The 16,888-nt window shown below is 37.9% G+C and overlaps 1 protein-coding gene across 1 annotated transcript; it reads right to left on the bottom strand.

Annotated features, from left to right (window-relative positions):
• Positions 1-15,282: 15,282 nt before the first annotated feature.
• On the bottom strand, positions 15,283-16,485 carry LOC5575311 (protein obstructor-E). Its single transcript, XM_001655635.2, has 2 exons — positions 15,775-16,485; positions 15,283-15,711 (listed from the first exon to the last, which is right to left on the bottom strand). Exons 1-2 carry the CDS (start codon positions 16,407-16,409, stop codon positions 15,381-15,383), a joined length of 966 nt encoding a protein of 321 aa, XP_001655685.1. The 5' UTR covers positions 16,410-16,485; the 3' UTR covers positions 15,283-15,380.
• Between the last annotated feature and the right edge of the window lie 403 nt (positions 16,486-16,888).

Below are 16,888 nucleotides of genomic sequence, written 5' to 3'. Positions count from 1 at the left end.
AGGTAAAGCAACCAATCTTAGTGGATCATGCGTGGACCTAACGTTCAACCGGAATATTTGTTTGAGGAGCAAGAGCTACCGATTCTATCGATGTTGAAGTGTTAACCGAACTAACCAAATAATAACACACAATGTCCATAATAGGTCAGAATTGAATTAATAGGATTTTTATCAGTAGAAATCTATCATAAGTGCGTGACGGTCTCAACCCAGGAAATGGAAGAAGCTAATGTTATCCAACGTCAACTTGGCGGTTGTATCTCGGAAACAACCTCTTACTTTTTATTCCAATTGTTAGAGGTTACAAACATATCGGTTCCTTGAGGTTGTTTATTCAGTAAATTGACAGAAAGCAAATAAGCCAACAACGGGAGATCGATCCAAGTTTCATGTGATATAATTCCTGCAATAGTATTTTTTTAATTTCCGATGGATACAGTTTAATATGGTTTATGTATGGAGTCACATGATCCCTCAATTATTTATTCATGCTACACAGGACAAACAAAATTCTCGCTACAATTTATGAAATCTTTCCAAATAAACAACACATAATTTGACCTATCGAAATAGGGAATTCTAAATCTATTGTAGGCAGATGAGTTAAATTGTAGGTCAGTAATACAAGCTTAGATGATTTCATTTGCAAAATTCATAGTCTCTAGAATGTTAGCATACCATACAGCTTTGAATTCGTGTCAAGATGTTTGGAATATAAATTTGTCATTTGAACCAAAGTTTCGTTCAGAACTTCTATATAAAACAACAGTTAAGCATGATAAACCATTACTTTTATTATCGCTTTTTATAGTTTAAAATACAATTATTTAATTAAATTTCACCAATATCAATCAATTATTATATATCAGATGCATTTCAAATCACTGTGAGCCGGAAGGGTTCGGAATATACTAGCCGAAATAGTAATAATTTTGTTACTTGATTTTTTGATTTACCCACTATTAGTAATTAACTATCTAAAAATAACGCTTCAGAACACATAATCTAACAACTAGTTCCGAACACACACGTTTTCTGGTTATTGTCAAATACTTTCAAAAATGAGCAACTTTGGTCCCTGGCGTATCCATCCCTACAATAGATGAACTTTTTACAAGAATCTGGATGGGAAACAAAATCGATGCCCTCTGCTGGACAATGGTGGGATTTGTCGGTTTGCTGGAAATGGAATATATAATATGAGAAAAAATATGACATAGAGTTTCATCTGAACTTACTTTACAATGTGCTGACGAGGGACCACATTCGAGGGATTCACTATTCCAGTACATATTACTAGGACACGACCTCACAATATCTTTGCCGTGAAAGCATAGAATATAGGATTTACAATCGTTTTCTACCGGGAGGAATATCGGTTCTTCTGGGTCTTCTTGTGGACATTTTGTAGATGGAGTGGTGCTGTTCGGGGCTTCAGTTTCCGTATTTGGAGTCGTGTCTTTTGGTATTTCTGTTTCGAATTCAGGTGGTAACGGAACTCCTTTGCAATCCACATTCTCAGCAAAGTCACAGACTTTAGTTTCAGCATCGAATAGCATGTTGCTGGGACAGCTTCCTTCCACGCTGAGCATACCATTTTCACAGACGAAGAACTGATTGCAAAGGAACGGGCTCTCTATTTTACTGCCATCGGGCAACGTCTGACAGTCAGCGGGATCAAAGCGAGGCTGCTGACATGAACTACATGCAATTAGAGAAGCTACCGCTAGAACATGAAAAACTACACCACGCATGATATTTTCTTTATCTTTAGTTTGCAACAGTCCAAATGTTAGATATGAACTGAAAGCGTTCTCAGAATAAAGACCTTTAAATTGAATTTGATGAGTAGTTTCTTATCATAAGGTTGTCAATAGCTGAATGACGCGATTTGATCATGTCACTGTTTCTGAAAATGACATCGAAGACAAGGATGGGATGACGTCGTTTCGTCGTCAAATAGATTGATTGATGCTCATTCTATGACGGTTCATGGTTGAACATGGTTGGGCGCCTCCATGCTTCACTTTAGCACGTGAGTTTTGTCATTTCCAGATATTCGCAGAACTGCAGCAACAATATTACCCGATTCTCACCCGAAGCTAACAAACATCTCGATTTCAGAAATTCTATTAAAACATGTTACTAAATGCATGAAGCTTCCAGTTACACTGAAAATATATTGTTTTATATAACGAAATCGTTCGTTTTAACTACCAAATTATTTATTGTTTTCTGCAACGAAACAGATTCATAGTATATATGAAACCAGCTTCGTAATAAATTTCAAGCTCCAAATCAAAACAAACAATTATTGTTATCTTGTTCGAATCATTTTGTAATCGAAAATGGATTATTTCGTAATGATAATTTTTCACATTAGGTTGACAAATACTGATCAAATGATGTATTCAATTTCAAATACTATCTTGATAAGGAAAGCTTATTAATGAAGAAGTCTTTCGAAGTCGATTTTTCATTTGATGGGCTTTTTTAGTTTGATGATAAACAGTGTAATGAACGAATATGAGTTTGAGTCACTGTACAATCCTTTCTGTAAACTCTTCGGTCTACTTACATGAAACCAGTGTTGATAGACTCACACTCAAAATCTCAATCAATACGCTCTCCCGTGAGAGCAAGCTCATTAGAGATCTGCTTCGCAAATCTCACGCTTGAGATTTTGATGCAAAATCAACTCAATCAACTCAAACCGTAAAAAGTGATTCAGTCGCAAAACCCGCAAAGACTCGTGAAACTCGAATGTTGTTGTTTACGTTAGAAAGGATTAACATAATTTTACCAGACTAACAAGAAATTATTGCCGTGTGTGAGTAAACTGTGGAAATACGAGACAATGAGTTAAAAAGGTGAGCCAACTCATCCATGATTTTTTGACTGCTGAGTTGCATGATTGACAACTCACGCATGAAAAATCTCAAGCGTGAGTTGTGAGAAATTGAGTTTTTCACAACACTGCATGAAACTTAAGAATAATCTAAAAAAAAAAACTAGTCCACTCAACTTCAGAAGAATGTAACGGAAGCGATACCGGGCCTTTCGTTCTTGCCTGGGTCTTGCGAGAACTCCTCCAGGTAGTAGCCGATCATTCTCGGAATGATTTCAAAATTATTGAATGTCTTACCTACCATTATAATGTTTTGCAAATGGGTCTTGACAATGGCCGGTTTCTCATTACGAGGGACGTTTTATTGGCCAGAAGCAAGTCCAAATATACTCCGCGATAAGTGAACTTATGAATTTTGTTTGTCTTGTGTAGCATGAATAAATAATTGAGGGATCATGTGACTCCATACATAAACCATATTAAACTGTATCCATCGGAAATTAAAAAAAAAACTATTACAGGAACTACATCACATGAAACTTGGATCGATCTCCAGTTGGGTCGAGGATCTATGCTGACGAACCGGTTCCGCTTTCCATTTCCATTCCGCTATCATTGCGTTTGGGTCTTTAGTGCTGAAAAGATGATAATTAGAATAAATCTTCATGTATTTCACCGGTACTCAATGCCTTCCAGTACCGGTATTTCGGTACCAAAAATTGGTCGGTAGTACCGGTACTTTCAGTACCGAAACCCTAATGACCCTCCGAACATTTAGAGGGAATGGTCCTCCGGAAATCTAGGGAGTTGGTGTCAGGCCCTGCAAGCCAGACGTAAAAATGTCAGGCAATGAATAATCAACGAGATAATACGAACCGGAACAATCGGCCAAGACCACAGTGACGTAAAGGGACTAGCGATTGGAAGCTCGGTAAGTGTAACTGTAAAGGTCTCAACTTCATCGGGAGCACACGCATTCTCGCGGATGTGCTGAAGGACCGCGGATTAAGCATCGTAGTATTGCAGGAATTGTGTTGGAAGGGATCAATGGTGCAAACGTTCAGAGGTAACTTTACCATCTACCAGAGCTGCGGCGACACACACGAGCTGGGAACAGCTTTTATATGCAAAGGCGCGTGGTCAGGTGGTGGCCGATCAATGAGAGAATGTGCAAGTTGAGGCTCATAGGCCGGTTCTTCAACTTCAGCATCATAAACGTGCACAGCCCTCACTCTGGAAGCGTTGATGATGATAAATTAGCTTTTAAGGCGCAGCTCGAACGCGCGTACGACAGCTGCCCATGACGTAAAAATCGTCATAGAAGATCTAAACGCTCAAGTTGGCTAGGAGGAGGAATTCAGACCGACTATTGGAAAGTTTAGCGCCCACCGGGTGACGAACGAAAACGGCTTACGACTAATTTATTTATTTATTTATTTTTCGAATATGGCTATTCGTAGCACCTATTTCCAGCACGGCCCACTATACCGATACACATGGAGATCACCACAGCAGATAAAATCAAAAATCAACCACGTTCTGATTGATGGACGGTACTTCTCCGACATTATCGACGTCAGGACCTATCGTGGCACTAACATCGACTCTGACCACTATCTGGTGATGATTAAACTGCGCCCATTAACTGCATCGTTAACAACGTACGGTACCGACGGCCACCCCGGTATGACCTAGAGCGGCTTAAGCAACCGGATGTCGCAGCGGCATACACGCAGCACCTCGAGACTGCATTACCGAAAGAGGGTGAGCTGGATGAAGCCCCTCTTGAGGACTGCTGGAGAACAGTGAAAGCAGCCATCAACGATGCAGCTGAGAGCAACGTCGGGTACGTGAGACGGAGTCGACGGAACGATTTTGGTTCGACTAGAAATGTAGGCAGATTATGGTGGAGAATAATGCAGCGCGAGTGGTCATGTTACAGCAAGGGACCCGACAGAACGTGGAACGTTATAAAAGGAAGCGGCAACAGCAGACCCGCCTCTTTCGCGAGATAAAAACGTCGCCTGGAGGAGAGGGAATGCGAGGAGATGGAACAGCTGTGCCGGTCTCAAGAAAAACGTTAGTTCTATCAGAAGATCAACGCATCCCGCAAAGGCTTCGTGCCGCGAGCCTCAAGAACAATAAAGCTGCTGGTAACGATGGTATCGGAGCTGAACTCATAAGGATGGGCCCAAAGGCTGACCATTCGATTGCATCGGCGAAAGAGCGTTGAAAGAGCGACGATGGGAGGTGTGCAAAACTGTGTGAAGGTTTCAGGCAAACATTCCTGTTCGTTTGCATCCCGTCGGGGACTAGGACTTTCGTGCCTATTGTTCAATATTGCGCTAGAAGGTGTTATGCGGAGAGTCTGACTTAACAGCCTGGGTACGATTTTTACAAGATCCAGTCAATTTATTTGCTTCGCGTATGATATAGACATTGTTGGCTGAACGTTTGAAAAGGTGGCAGACCTGTACGCCCGCTTGCAACGCGAGGCAGCGAAGATCCTTTCTGCGGTAAAAAAAAAATTTACACCTACTCCAAATGTACCACGCACAAAATGCTCATAAGGCCGCCGGTAGTCCTCTACGGGCATGAAACGTGACGATGCTCGAGGAGGACTTGCAAGCACTTGGAATCTTCGAACGTTGGGTGCTTAGGACGATCATTGGCAGTGTGCAGGTAAACGGTGTGTGGCGGCGAAGGGTAAACCATGAGCTAGTTCAACTCTACGGCGAATCCACATAAAAAAATGTCAATGTAGTGTATATTGAAGTCTACTGTAAAAATAAATCAAATTCATGCGTTGTTACAGCTTCATGTAAACTCAAATGAACATACATTCAATTCGTGCAAATTTAGAGTGATTTCGATTGGAAAATAATGGTTTGGTCGTTGAACCTTAGGTTTATTTTGATGCTCCAAATATGTGCATGAAAATAAACTTAAATTTTTAACATATTTTTAGCTGTGCAGTAGACTGATGCAAATTTCGAAGTTTTTGCTCCCCTATGCTTAAACGATGTTAATTATGATGAAAATGATCCTCCCAAAATTTGAAGCGGTTCGGAAGAAATTTGGTTGTGCACACGCCATTTGAAGTTTATATGGAAATTACTATGGAAGAGGCAAAACATTTGAATTCAGTCCTCAAACTGATCGTCATAATAATCTATGGAAAAGTGAACACACTCATCTCAAGAGAAAACTTCCCAGCTACAACTTTGCCGAAGACCACATTTTGATGGGACGTAAGGATAATTTGTTATTATTGGTAATAAAGTCTGAATCATGCTGAGATGATCATTCAATTACATTCAGAGCAACACTGCTTTTTTGCTGTAGAACATAGTAGCCTGGATTACTTTGATCTATTCTTCCCGCAAGAAGCATCACTGTTGCCTGCCGAACAGTTGGTGAAGCATGTTACATGCAAACCAACTTTATGATGATGAATAACAATTTATCCTGACGCTCAATCAAAAAGTGGTCTTCGGCAAAGTTGTAGCTGGGAGGATTTTACATTAGAAGAATTTGTTCACTTTTCCATAAAATATTATGAGGGAGAGATAGAGAGCTGAACACAAAAGATTGGCGTTTTCGATAGTAATTTCCATTTAAACATCAAATGGCGTGGGCACAGTCAAATTTCTTCCGAATCACTTCAAACTTTGGGACGATGCTATTTACCATAATTAAAAACGTTTAAGCATTGGGGCCCAGATAGCCGTAGCGGTAAACGCGCAGCTATTCAGCAAGACCAAGCTGAGGGTCGTGGGTTCGAATCCCACCAGTCGAGGATCTTTTCGGGTTGGAAATTTTCTCGACTTCCCAGGGCATAGAATATCTTCGTACCTGCCACACGATATACGCATGCAAAAATGGTCATTGGCATAGTAAGCTCTCAGTTAATAACTGTGGAAGTGCTCATAAGAACACTAAGCTGAGAAGCAGGCTTTGTCACAGTGGGGACGTAACGCCAGAAAGAAGAGAAAGCATAGGGGAGCAAACATTTCAAAATTTGCATCACTCTACTGTGCAGTATCCAGAAGGTGACCAAAGCTGGAAGGATACGATGGGCAAGGCCTGTTGCAAGAATACTAGACAGCAACCCTGCAAAGATGGTGTTCGCTTCGGATCCGGTTGGTATAAGAAGGCGAGGAGCGCAGCGAGCTATGTGAGCGGATCAAGAGCGTATCAATTAGGCTAGCGTGGAGCAGAACCGAGGATGGAGAGATGCGGCCACGAACCGAGTACTGTGGTGTGAAATTGTTAATTTAGTGTTGTATGTTTAGATGTTAACTAAAAAAATGAAAATGATAGAACGTTTGACCTATATTTCTCAAGTTTAGTGCCTCAAAACGTGTGTAGGGGCTATTGTGTCGCCTATCTTTGGATTCCGAGATATTTCACCTTAATTGTGTGCAAACTTTTGTATTTTATCAAAAAGATGACATTAAAAACTCAACAGAATTACTGTTAATATACCAAGAAATAAATCTGCTGAGTCTATTGGGTGTTTAGCCAACATTTTCCGTTACAAATTTTAGTGGTATTCATATTCTTGGACAGTGTTGTTCAGACTCATTTCCCTGAAAATAACATTTTCCGAACTACGAAGCCACGAACTACTACAACCATGCTATATCCTCCTAAGATAGAAAAGCAGATGGTTAAGCTTGAGTACTGCACACAAAATCTATCAGTTTTTATCCCAGAGAGCCACAATTCAAGTTTCGGTGAAATGAAATGAGTGAGTGAGTGAGTGCGAATCATTTCACCGAAACTTGAATTGCGGCCCACCGAGATCGAAACTGTCGGATCCCATGTGCAACACTCAAGCCCAACCACCTCCCCCTCCATCTCAGGAATACATCGCACAGTTATAACAGTTCATGGCTTCACAATTCGAATTTCGGGGAAATGAGTCTGATCAACACTGTTCTTAGAGATTGTTTTCTGGACATTTTTAGACCATTTATTTTTACGTTGATTGATCTAATAATTCAAAATAAATCAACAGTTTATCCCTGCTATATTTTAATGAGAACTTCTCAATAAATTAAGAATGTGTTACTAAGATTTACCTCAGCATTGTAAAAAAAAATTGTAAAATTCTACGACATAAGATAAAATGGTTGGGATTTTTAATGAATCAAAATATATTTTATTTTTTAAGAAATTGTTAGATATAAAAAAATCTCTAATAAATCTATGGTAATTTGTTTAGAAATTTCGTGTAGATTTAGCAAAGAAGTATATTATCAAAACATAATTTAAATAAGGCGAAGTAGGCCGTCATTGAAATTTGGACGCGTCGTTGATGATTGTTGCTAATTCATCTCACGATTTCGAATCAAAGAAAATTAGTTGGTTTTGCACTGACACAGCTGGAAAAGTATCAGCATACTTTATGCATGTAAGCGCGTACAGTGATACTTTTTCTTGTCAATATAAACTATCAAGACTGAGTTTTATCACTTTGAAATGCAAGCTGAAAAGTTATCATTGTTACCAAAACGAATGACGGGCTACTTAGCCATAAAGCAATAAAGAACTAAATCAATAACTAAGAAGAGCTTGAAATGTTATGTAAAGTGTTCGATGAGTTTTCAAGAAACTTTTGTTGTCATAATTGAGCTTTCCAGGCTGTAACAGTAATAATCATAAAAAAAGAATACTTACAAAATTTTCGAACGATTTTTCCGAAGTAAACCAGAAATATCACTTTATTACAGCTGGAGAGAAGGTTGATCTATCAAAAGTTATTTCGCCATAAATATCTTGGGTGAAATGTATTCAAACAATAATGTTTTCTAGAAATCACATAATAATCACATAGATATCAAAGGAATCAATTTTTTTTGTGTGGAAAATATAACTCTCAGTCAGTGTGGAATATGTGGAGATATTAAAAGTATATTACTGATCCTGGAAAAAAAAAATGCGTTTCAAAATGCTGTGAGAATTTTCCCAAGTTTATATTTTATGAAAATATCATCCTAGACAGAATCATACTAAGAATTTTCTGAGATGTTTTCTGAAATTTAAAGAAAATTCCACTCATGATTATGTAAGAATCCTGTCCTTGACTTTATGAGTTCCGTTACGCCCAGGATAGCAATGTTTGTAGCTTATTTTGTTGGAAGCCTTTAATAAATTGTTTCAATTTTTCCAAAAGCTGGCGCCTTTTGCGGGTGCCAACCTAGCCAACCTTTTTTATTCATCGTTGTTTGGAATCGGTCACAAAGGATCCGCATTTCGTCGGAGCGTGCAACAGCATCACGACATGACAAAATACTACTCACTGAAAGCATTTTCGTTAAGAAATAAAAAAGGGATACCTTAAAAAACTGAAATCAGTTTTCCTCGGGATAGAACGGGCAGAAAAATTCTAATTTGGTCCACCCTAACAGTAAGAACGACACGTTTATGCCAAAAAAACAAACAGGCAATACAAATTCGAACAAAATTTGAACAAAATCGGAGCAGAGCTGATGTTTCTCAAGACAACATTCTTGGACCAATGTTGTACAATATTTTCACATTTGACTTACCTGAGTTACCTCATGGATGTCAAAAATTTTTTTTGCGAATGATACAGACCTCTCTGCCAAAGAACGAATCCAGCGTGTCATCTGTAGTAGATTGCAAAAAGTTTTGATATTTTTTCTTCAAACTTGTAAAAATGGAAGACTTTTTCCAATTCTTTCAAAACTCTACTTATAATATTCCCACATAAACCAAAAGCTGTTCATTTGAAACCTTCGAGTAGATATGTTGTCACGATAAGAGGGGTACCAATTTAGGCTAACTAGCCCGTCATGCGTTTTGGCAGCCATGTTGACATTGCAGTTCGCAATTGAAATTGAAAAAAAAAAACTCAATTCTTATAGGGTCGGTGTTCCCTTAGTGGACAGTCCCCTATAGTCGCACTAGTGGCTTTTTACGGCCGTTTTGCTATAAACCGTTCCAAAACATTTTTTGACATGAAGGTCAGGAGCTATTTATCTAAGTACCATTGATACACAGCTTGATTTTGTTCAAAAAATGATCGAAATAATTAGTTTTGCTTAAAATTTGAGCTTCCTTGCGCCTATAGTAAACATATTGTTCCTATAGTAGCACTACTGAGAGAAACTATTTTTTATTATACGAAATAATTAATAAATTACAAACTTTTTTACATCAAACGAAAGCTTTTGATCCATACTTTGAAGGAAAAATATGAAAGATTTGTAAAAATATGGTTTTGATTAGTATTTTGCCAACGCCATGATGCTAGTGCTACTATAGGAACAGAAATTAGAAATAGTGCTACTATAGGCACATGTATTCCTATAGTGGCACACGCGATAATAAATGCAAACATTTGTATTTTCGTAGTTTTCATATTTTGCCCACAAAACCAAGACAAAAAGCTTTCAGATGATGAAAAAATAATGACGATAGCGCTATTTTTCGATTTTATACGAATTTTTGTTCTTAGCTATGCGGCTATTGGTACATCGACCCTAGTTCGTATTCATCCGGGAAAGTATCTCTATATGCGCTGACATGCAGAGAGTATGCTGATACTTTTTTTTATATCCAGTTACTAACAGAAAATTGAAACATTGTTTTAAGAACAAGCTTTTGATCTTCAAACACATTTTAATGATTTTTATGTTGTGTTGATTTTTGCTGTACCAATATGGACTAGCTGTTATAAAACCAGGAAGAAAGTTCTGCAAAGGATTCAAAATCAAATTTTGAAAATGATTCTGAAGCTTTCTTCTTAGTTTAGTACTAATGAGTTACATAGCGTATCATCCCATGCTGAAACATTGAAACCATTGTCGTAAAAATTAATTTATAATTTTAGACGAAAATTCAGGTTTTGGTAGATTAAGTCAATTTAAAGCCCGTAAAACTCTAAACTGCTATAGCAAATGAATTAGAATATATTATTAAACAGCTATTAAAAATAGCATACTTTAATTTTACCAAATTAGGACCACAGTGTTGTCTAATACAGAACACCTAGAAATAAGAAATGAATGTAATGTTAAAAATGATATTAATGAAGGAATCAATAAAAAGGGTTATTCGTTTATTCCTGATTAAACAATAACAGCAAATATGTCAAGAACTTTGAAGCTGAAAGAACCACCAAACAAATTAAATAGGGTGGATGTCAGATGACCGGTTCATTCACAATCCTGGAATTGATAGAGGTATACCAGTTTTGAGCAGTGTTGATAGACTCACACTCAAAATCTCAATCAATACGCTTTCCCTGAGACCAAACTCATTAGAGATCTGCTTCGCAAATCTCACGTTTGAGATTTTGATGCAAAATTAACTCAATCAACGCAAACTGTAAAAAATGATCCAGTCGCAAAACCCGGCAAAAATTCGTGAAACCCGAATGTTGTTGTTGACGTTAGAAAGGATTAACATAATTTTACCAGACTAACAAGAAATAATTGCCGTGTGTGAGTAAACTATGGAAATACGAGACAACGAGTTAAAAAGGTGAGCCAACTCATCCATGATTTTTTGACTGCTGAGTTGCATGATTGACAACTCACGCATGAAAAATCTCAAGCGTGAGTTGTGAAAAAGTGAGTTTTTCACAACACTGGTTTTGAGTGCCAAACACTTTACGGTTAAGAGGAGAAAGAAAGGGAACGGGGTTTTCGAGGAACTGGTATTCAGGAAACTTGCGTTTGGGGTAACGAAATTCGGGGAAAACTAGCACAACCGAATACAGGTATGTTCCGTTTTTATCAACACGATCGGCAATTTTCAGTTGATAAAAACGGAACCGTGACAAAAACGGAATAATTTTCTTAGGCAAAATATTTTACAGATTTGAAAATAAAATTGCAGTTTTGTCATGATAATACACATTTTCATCATATAAATGCACAGTATTGATGTTTAGGAGCTGTGAGGAGCATTTAGATTGCTTATTCCTATAGGTTCGTAATTAAAGTTGATTGCACACTCCTATCAATCAATATAATTTTGTAATAAATGAATAATAGTTTTAGTTTTCTTGGTTTGAATTTCAAAAAATGTAATATCGAATATTAAAACGCTAATCACATAAATATCCTTTGTATCATAACGTGCGTCATATTTTTAATAATAACTTCAAGGAAGTGAGTCAAGTTTTTTTGTTTCTTTTTCTAGAAATATTGTACAAGAAACATCTTATTTTTCCATTATTCATCCTCATCCTTCTGCTTCTTCTTCTTCATTTAGTGTTCTTATAAACACTTCCGCAGTTATCAACTGAGAGCTGCCGAGGTATTTTTTTTGCATTTTTGGCCACACCCTGTTGGCTATTGAATGAGGAGTTATGTTACGAAAGTTTTGCAAACTGAAATTTAATCAGTAAATTGATGGTGGGGATCTTTATTCTGAAGTTATTACTACCAACTTCGACAGGGATCTGGAACAGCGTCACCATCGCCTTTTAGCTTTACACGAAGAGACTGGCAATAAATTAACCTAAAGTTTTAGTTTTTTTGTTAAGTAAAAATAATATTAAATACTAGTGGTCCCGTCAAACCATCAAACTTCGTTTTGTCATCAAGTAGGTTGCTGGAAAATGGCATGCAATCTCCCATACAAAATGAGAAATTAGTTTTCAGTTGTTTTTCCAGTTATTCCAGAGAATTCGGAACACTTGATCAATGTAACAGGGAAATAATCATGTAAGACTATTAGCCCGTTCTTCAGACATTCCATTTTTCATTTATGTAGAAGTTCATAAAAAACACAAAAGTATATAAACTGCCCAGACAACCAGAAGTCGCATAACAGTTTACGAACAAAGTCGTTTATTTATACAAATTGCATCACACCCGCACTACATGGTGGATGAAATCGTTTGATTGATGAATTTCCTCGCATAAAACGTTACCGCCACGCGGGGTGACATTGGGCCTAGGGGGTGACATTGACCGCTTCTTTCGATGCATCTCATGGTTAGTAGGAACGTCAAAAAACTAATCTATGACCATCTATTGGCTATTTATAAAGTATTCTTTAAGTTTGACACAATGTTTTCATTTTTCTGGCATTAGCTTGCTGTAAAAATATTGGCCCAAAGTTACCCTTATGGACCAATGTCACCCCGCCTTACGGTATTTTATGAGTTTATATGTACATTTTGTTTCGCCCCGTATACTCGTACAAAGGTAGTCGGATCAATCCGTAGCAGCTGTCAAATCAATTTTGTTGTAATAAATTAAGTCGCATAAGAGTACAGACTAGTTCGCAAGAAAATTTACACACTCGCATAGCATGTTATTTTTCATCATATAAAATTTACAAGGTATCGCCTCCACTTTTGTACGTATAAGGCCTTTTCGCAACATCTTATACGTGAAACTTTGCATGTATAAGCATCGCATAACGTGAAAGGTGATTCCGTTATACGTACAATCTGGTTGTCTGGGTGTAGAACAAGCATCACCAAATTAGAACTTTTTGGTAAGAAAACCTTTTGTAAAGTTTTATGAATAAGCGTATGGCTGTTGGTATAAGACTCCTAATTAACATTTGTCACCATGTGGGGAAGGGCTTCATGTCTGCTCAAAGATTAAGATCCCAGTAAATTTGGGATGGTAACGTGCGTGATGTGGGAACGACCAGTATCAACAGTTTCTCAAATTGTTAGCCATTTAAGCCCTTCACCCGCTTCCTCGATGCAAATTATTAGATATATGGAGATTACAAAATGTTCTTTAGATTGCTTAGTTTTGCTGGACCCCTTCCTGTACCCCTTGAACAGTTTTTTGGCTGTTTGAACAAATTGGCTGTTTGCCATAATTTGTGCAATTCTATCAATTTTAAGAGAAAGAAGATAATGTCCAAAATATGACGGGGTCTTATCAAAAATAAAATAAGCTCGATCATGTCTCTTGTCATTGCTCAAACGTTCTTGAGTTCATTCCCAAGTGAACTGAACATATATGGGATAGTCCATCAATCACTTAAGGGGTTATGAGGGAGGATGGGGTTTGAGATATCTTACGTGACATACAATTTTTGTTTTATTTTCATACAAAAAATCATACCATAAGGGGGAAGGGGTAGAAAAACCGCCAAAATTGTCTTACGTTATTAAAGGATAGCCCATATGTCTATCAAATTTTAATGGAAAAAAAATAGGGAAAGCAGAGGTCTCTGCAACTCTCTTAGGTACGTTTTCAACTAATCACAAATTCCAGTTGTTGCTAGGACGTGGCCAAAGCAACTCTCGATTGTTTAAGCCAAGCCCAATTGTTGTTGGGCTAGTCTTGTCCAAACGACCATGTTAAGTTTGAAAACTCCAATTGATTAGTGGATACGAAGGAGTCAAACCTTATTAAATCGTATATGACTTGACACCTACCGTAATCCGGGGGTATCATTGATCAGCGGGGTAACATTGATCGGAATGACTCTTCTCGTGATAAGCTGGTATCATCATTTTTTGATGAAACATTTCCAAAGCATGAATGTTGCTCCTCTTTCTTATACTTATAAGCTATTGAAAATTAAGATTTTTGCAAAAATTGCGTTATCTTTATGCGTAAATTTTTCAAGTTTGCGAAACAACGATTTCAATGGTTAAGGATGACACTACCAAAGATTCATGTCTCACATAAGTTCGGCAAGCGATATGAGCAAAAAAATGCCGTTTCTCAATAAAAATGGCATCGCCAAAAACGATTCCACTGTCAAAACTTTTATAAGTATGTTCAATTAGGCAACATTAACGAATTACTGTTGAGAATGTTGAATGCCCTTGGAAAATTGCCTACCTTTAGGCGTATTCCGCTGTTCGAGGTGTTTTTAAGTTTAAAATAACTCAAAAAATAAATGAGATGTAAGCATTTGGACATCATATTCGGCTTCAGGGGCCATGATTTAAGTAAGTAACGATATTTTCAATATTACCGAACATTGTTTACATGGATGATCAATGTTACCCCATATCAGCTAAATGAAAAAAATCACATAAAACATTTTTGTAAACATGCTTAAATCTTTCAAAAAACAAAATACAGTTTATAGTCACAAGCTATGGGTGGCAGTACTTGTTCTAAAAATATAAAACTCACAATATTTGCATTTTTGAATTAAATATTTAAGAAATATCCCAAAAACTGATCAATGTTACCCCGGACTACGGTACCATGTATTGTAGGTGCTCAACATTAAACATAATGTCGAAAATTCATCTCTGAGGCTATTAAAAAGCATTTAAATTGCTTAAAGATAAGTATTTAGTTTATACTCTAAAGATTTTTGCAATAAAAAAATAAACAATTTTTGTGTGTTGATAAAAACGGAATAATTTGTTGACGAAATCGGAACGTGACAAAATCGGAGCGTGACAAAATCGGAACGTGATAAAAACGGAACATACCTGTAATTCAATACAAAACATGTATCACAGTGGTTCGTTCTTGTGAATATTTTTGCATTCTATTTTAATTGCAGACATAGCACACCGATATAGTTCTTCCATTCACTTTGAATCCGCTGTCTACTTTCCGCAGCGCGTAATCGATCCGTAGTTGCACGATCCAGCCTCGTTATCCCAGAATAGACCTTCATCGCAGCGTTTCAACATGGCTTTGCCCTTGTAGCAAAGATAGTAGTGGCGGCAACTTTTTGGATGGTCAACCCAGTGCGCTGAAGTATCGGAACAGGAAACCGTTTTCGGAGTCAGCAGGGGCTCGTATACCTCCTTGTATGGGGTAAAATTAGTGCAGTGTGATTTCTCAATCGGCGTACACCAATTGTTGATCGGATCCCAATGAAGTCCTTGAGCGCAGCTGTTTTCATGGGGTTCGCCGTTGTAGCAATAGTAGTACCTACGAAGGATAATAACTGTAAATAAAATCTATCTAAATCATTCGACTATGTATCTGATATACTTGGCACAGTCAAATTTATCAGCGATGAAAATCATCTTGTAGGGGTCATTCCACATCGGGCAAATTCTATCCTGAAGGCCGCATCTAGCATAGATCGGGTAAGTACATTGACCGGAGTGCGCATCGAAATGAAGCCCTGGGGCACAGTCCTGAACGACCGGTACACCATCGAAGCACATGACATATTTCGAACAACTGTCCTTATGGGCAACGCTTGAGACGCCATTTTTAGGACATTTGTACTCATCCAGTTCTATTTCTGTATTTTCAATGTCGATTGGGACGACCGCTGTAGTTATTATAACAGGGGCAGTTGTCCAAACTGGAATTTGTGGATTCACCGGAGCCACGGGAGCCACTGGTGGTATAGGTGCTACTGGTGCGGTTGCAAAGGGTCCCACATTACAGGAAACCAATTCAGGAGCTGTACAAACGCGATGGACTTGGTCCCAGAACAGACCATGTGGACATTGGCTCCCAACAAATTTTCCGCCATTACAAGTGTAATATTTGGAACAGTCGTCCTTTACCCGGAAGGTACTTCCATTGCGGATTCCAACACACTCTTTGTCAACTGTGACTGCTGCGTGGATACCTGCCACCAGGGCAATCGTGTATACCACGAGAAGCTTCATTGTTACTTAAGCCAAATGTCTCCAACTAATTGCCCGTGAACAGTTACGAAATATCACTGACTCACTTGAAACGCCAACATTTGTTTATATCCTTGAAGCAGGCGGCAGACGGTCGAAGCACAACGATAAAGTGTCTGCCGATAGTGCCGCGTATCGTTCCAAAATTAATGGAACAAAGTAGTCAGCCTCGTTTATCGGTCGTCTTGTTGCACTTAAAAAGACGCTCCTAATCATCAAACGGAACGCCACTAAGCGTTTGAGTCGTGTGCAGCATGGTTAATTGAATAAATGTGTTGTTGCCAAAATTGCATTCCGCAAAAAGAGTCCATAAATTCAGGTTATCAGGGATATCTCAAAATAAAAAAAAATTAACTAATCGCTCAGTCTTCAAACGCACATGCAGGATATTCTACAACAATTTTCCTAGTTGATGTGAATGATAGTTATTTAAATGTTATGTACAGCAGCAATGATATTGT

The sequence above is a fragment of the Aedes aegypti genome, chromosome 3 (genome assembly GCF_002204515.2).
Source record: "Aedes aegypti strain LVP_AGWG chromosome 3, AaegL5.0 Primary Assembly, whole genome shotgun sequence".
NCBI lineage: Eukaryota > Metazoa > Arthropoda > Insecta > Diptera > Culicidae > Aedes > Aedes aegypti.
Note: the sequence above shows the minus strand (reverse complement) of the source record. Positions and strands in the feature narration are given on the sequence as shown.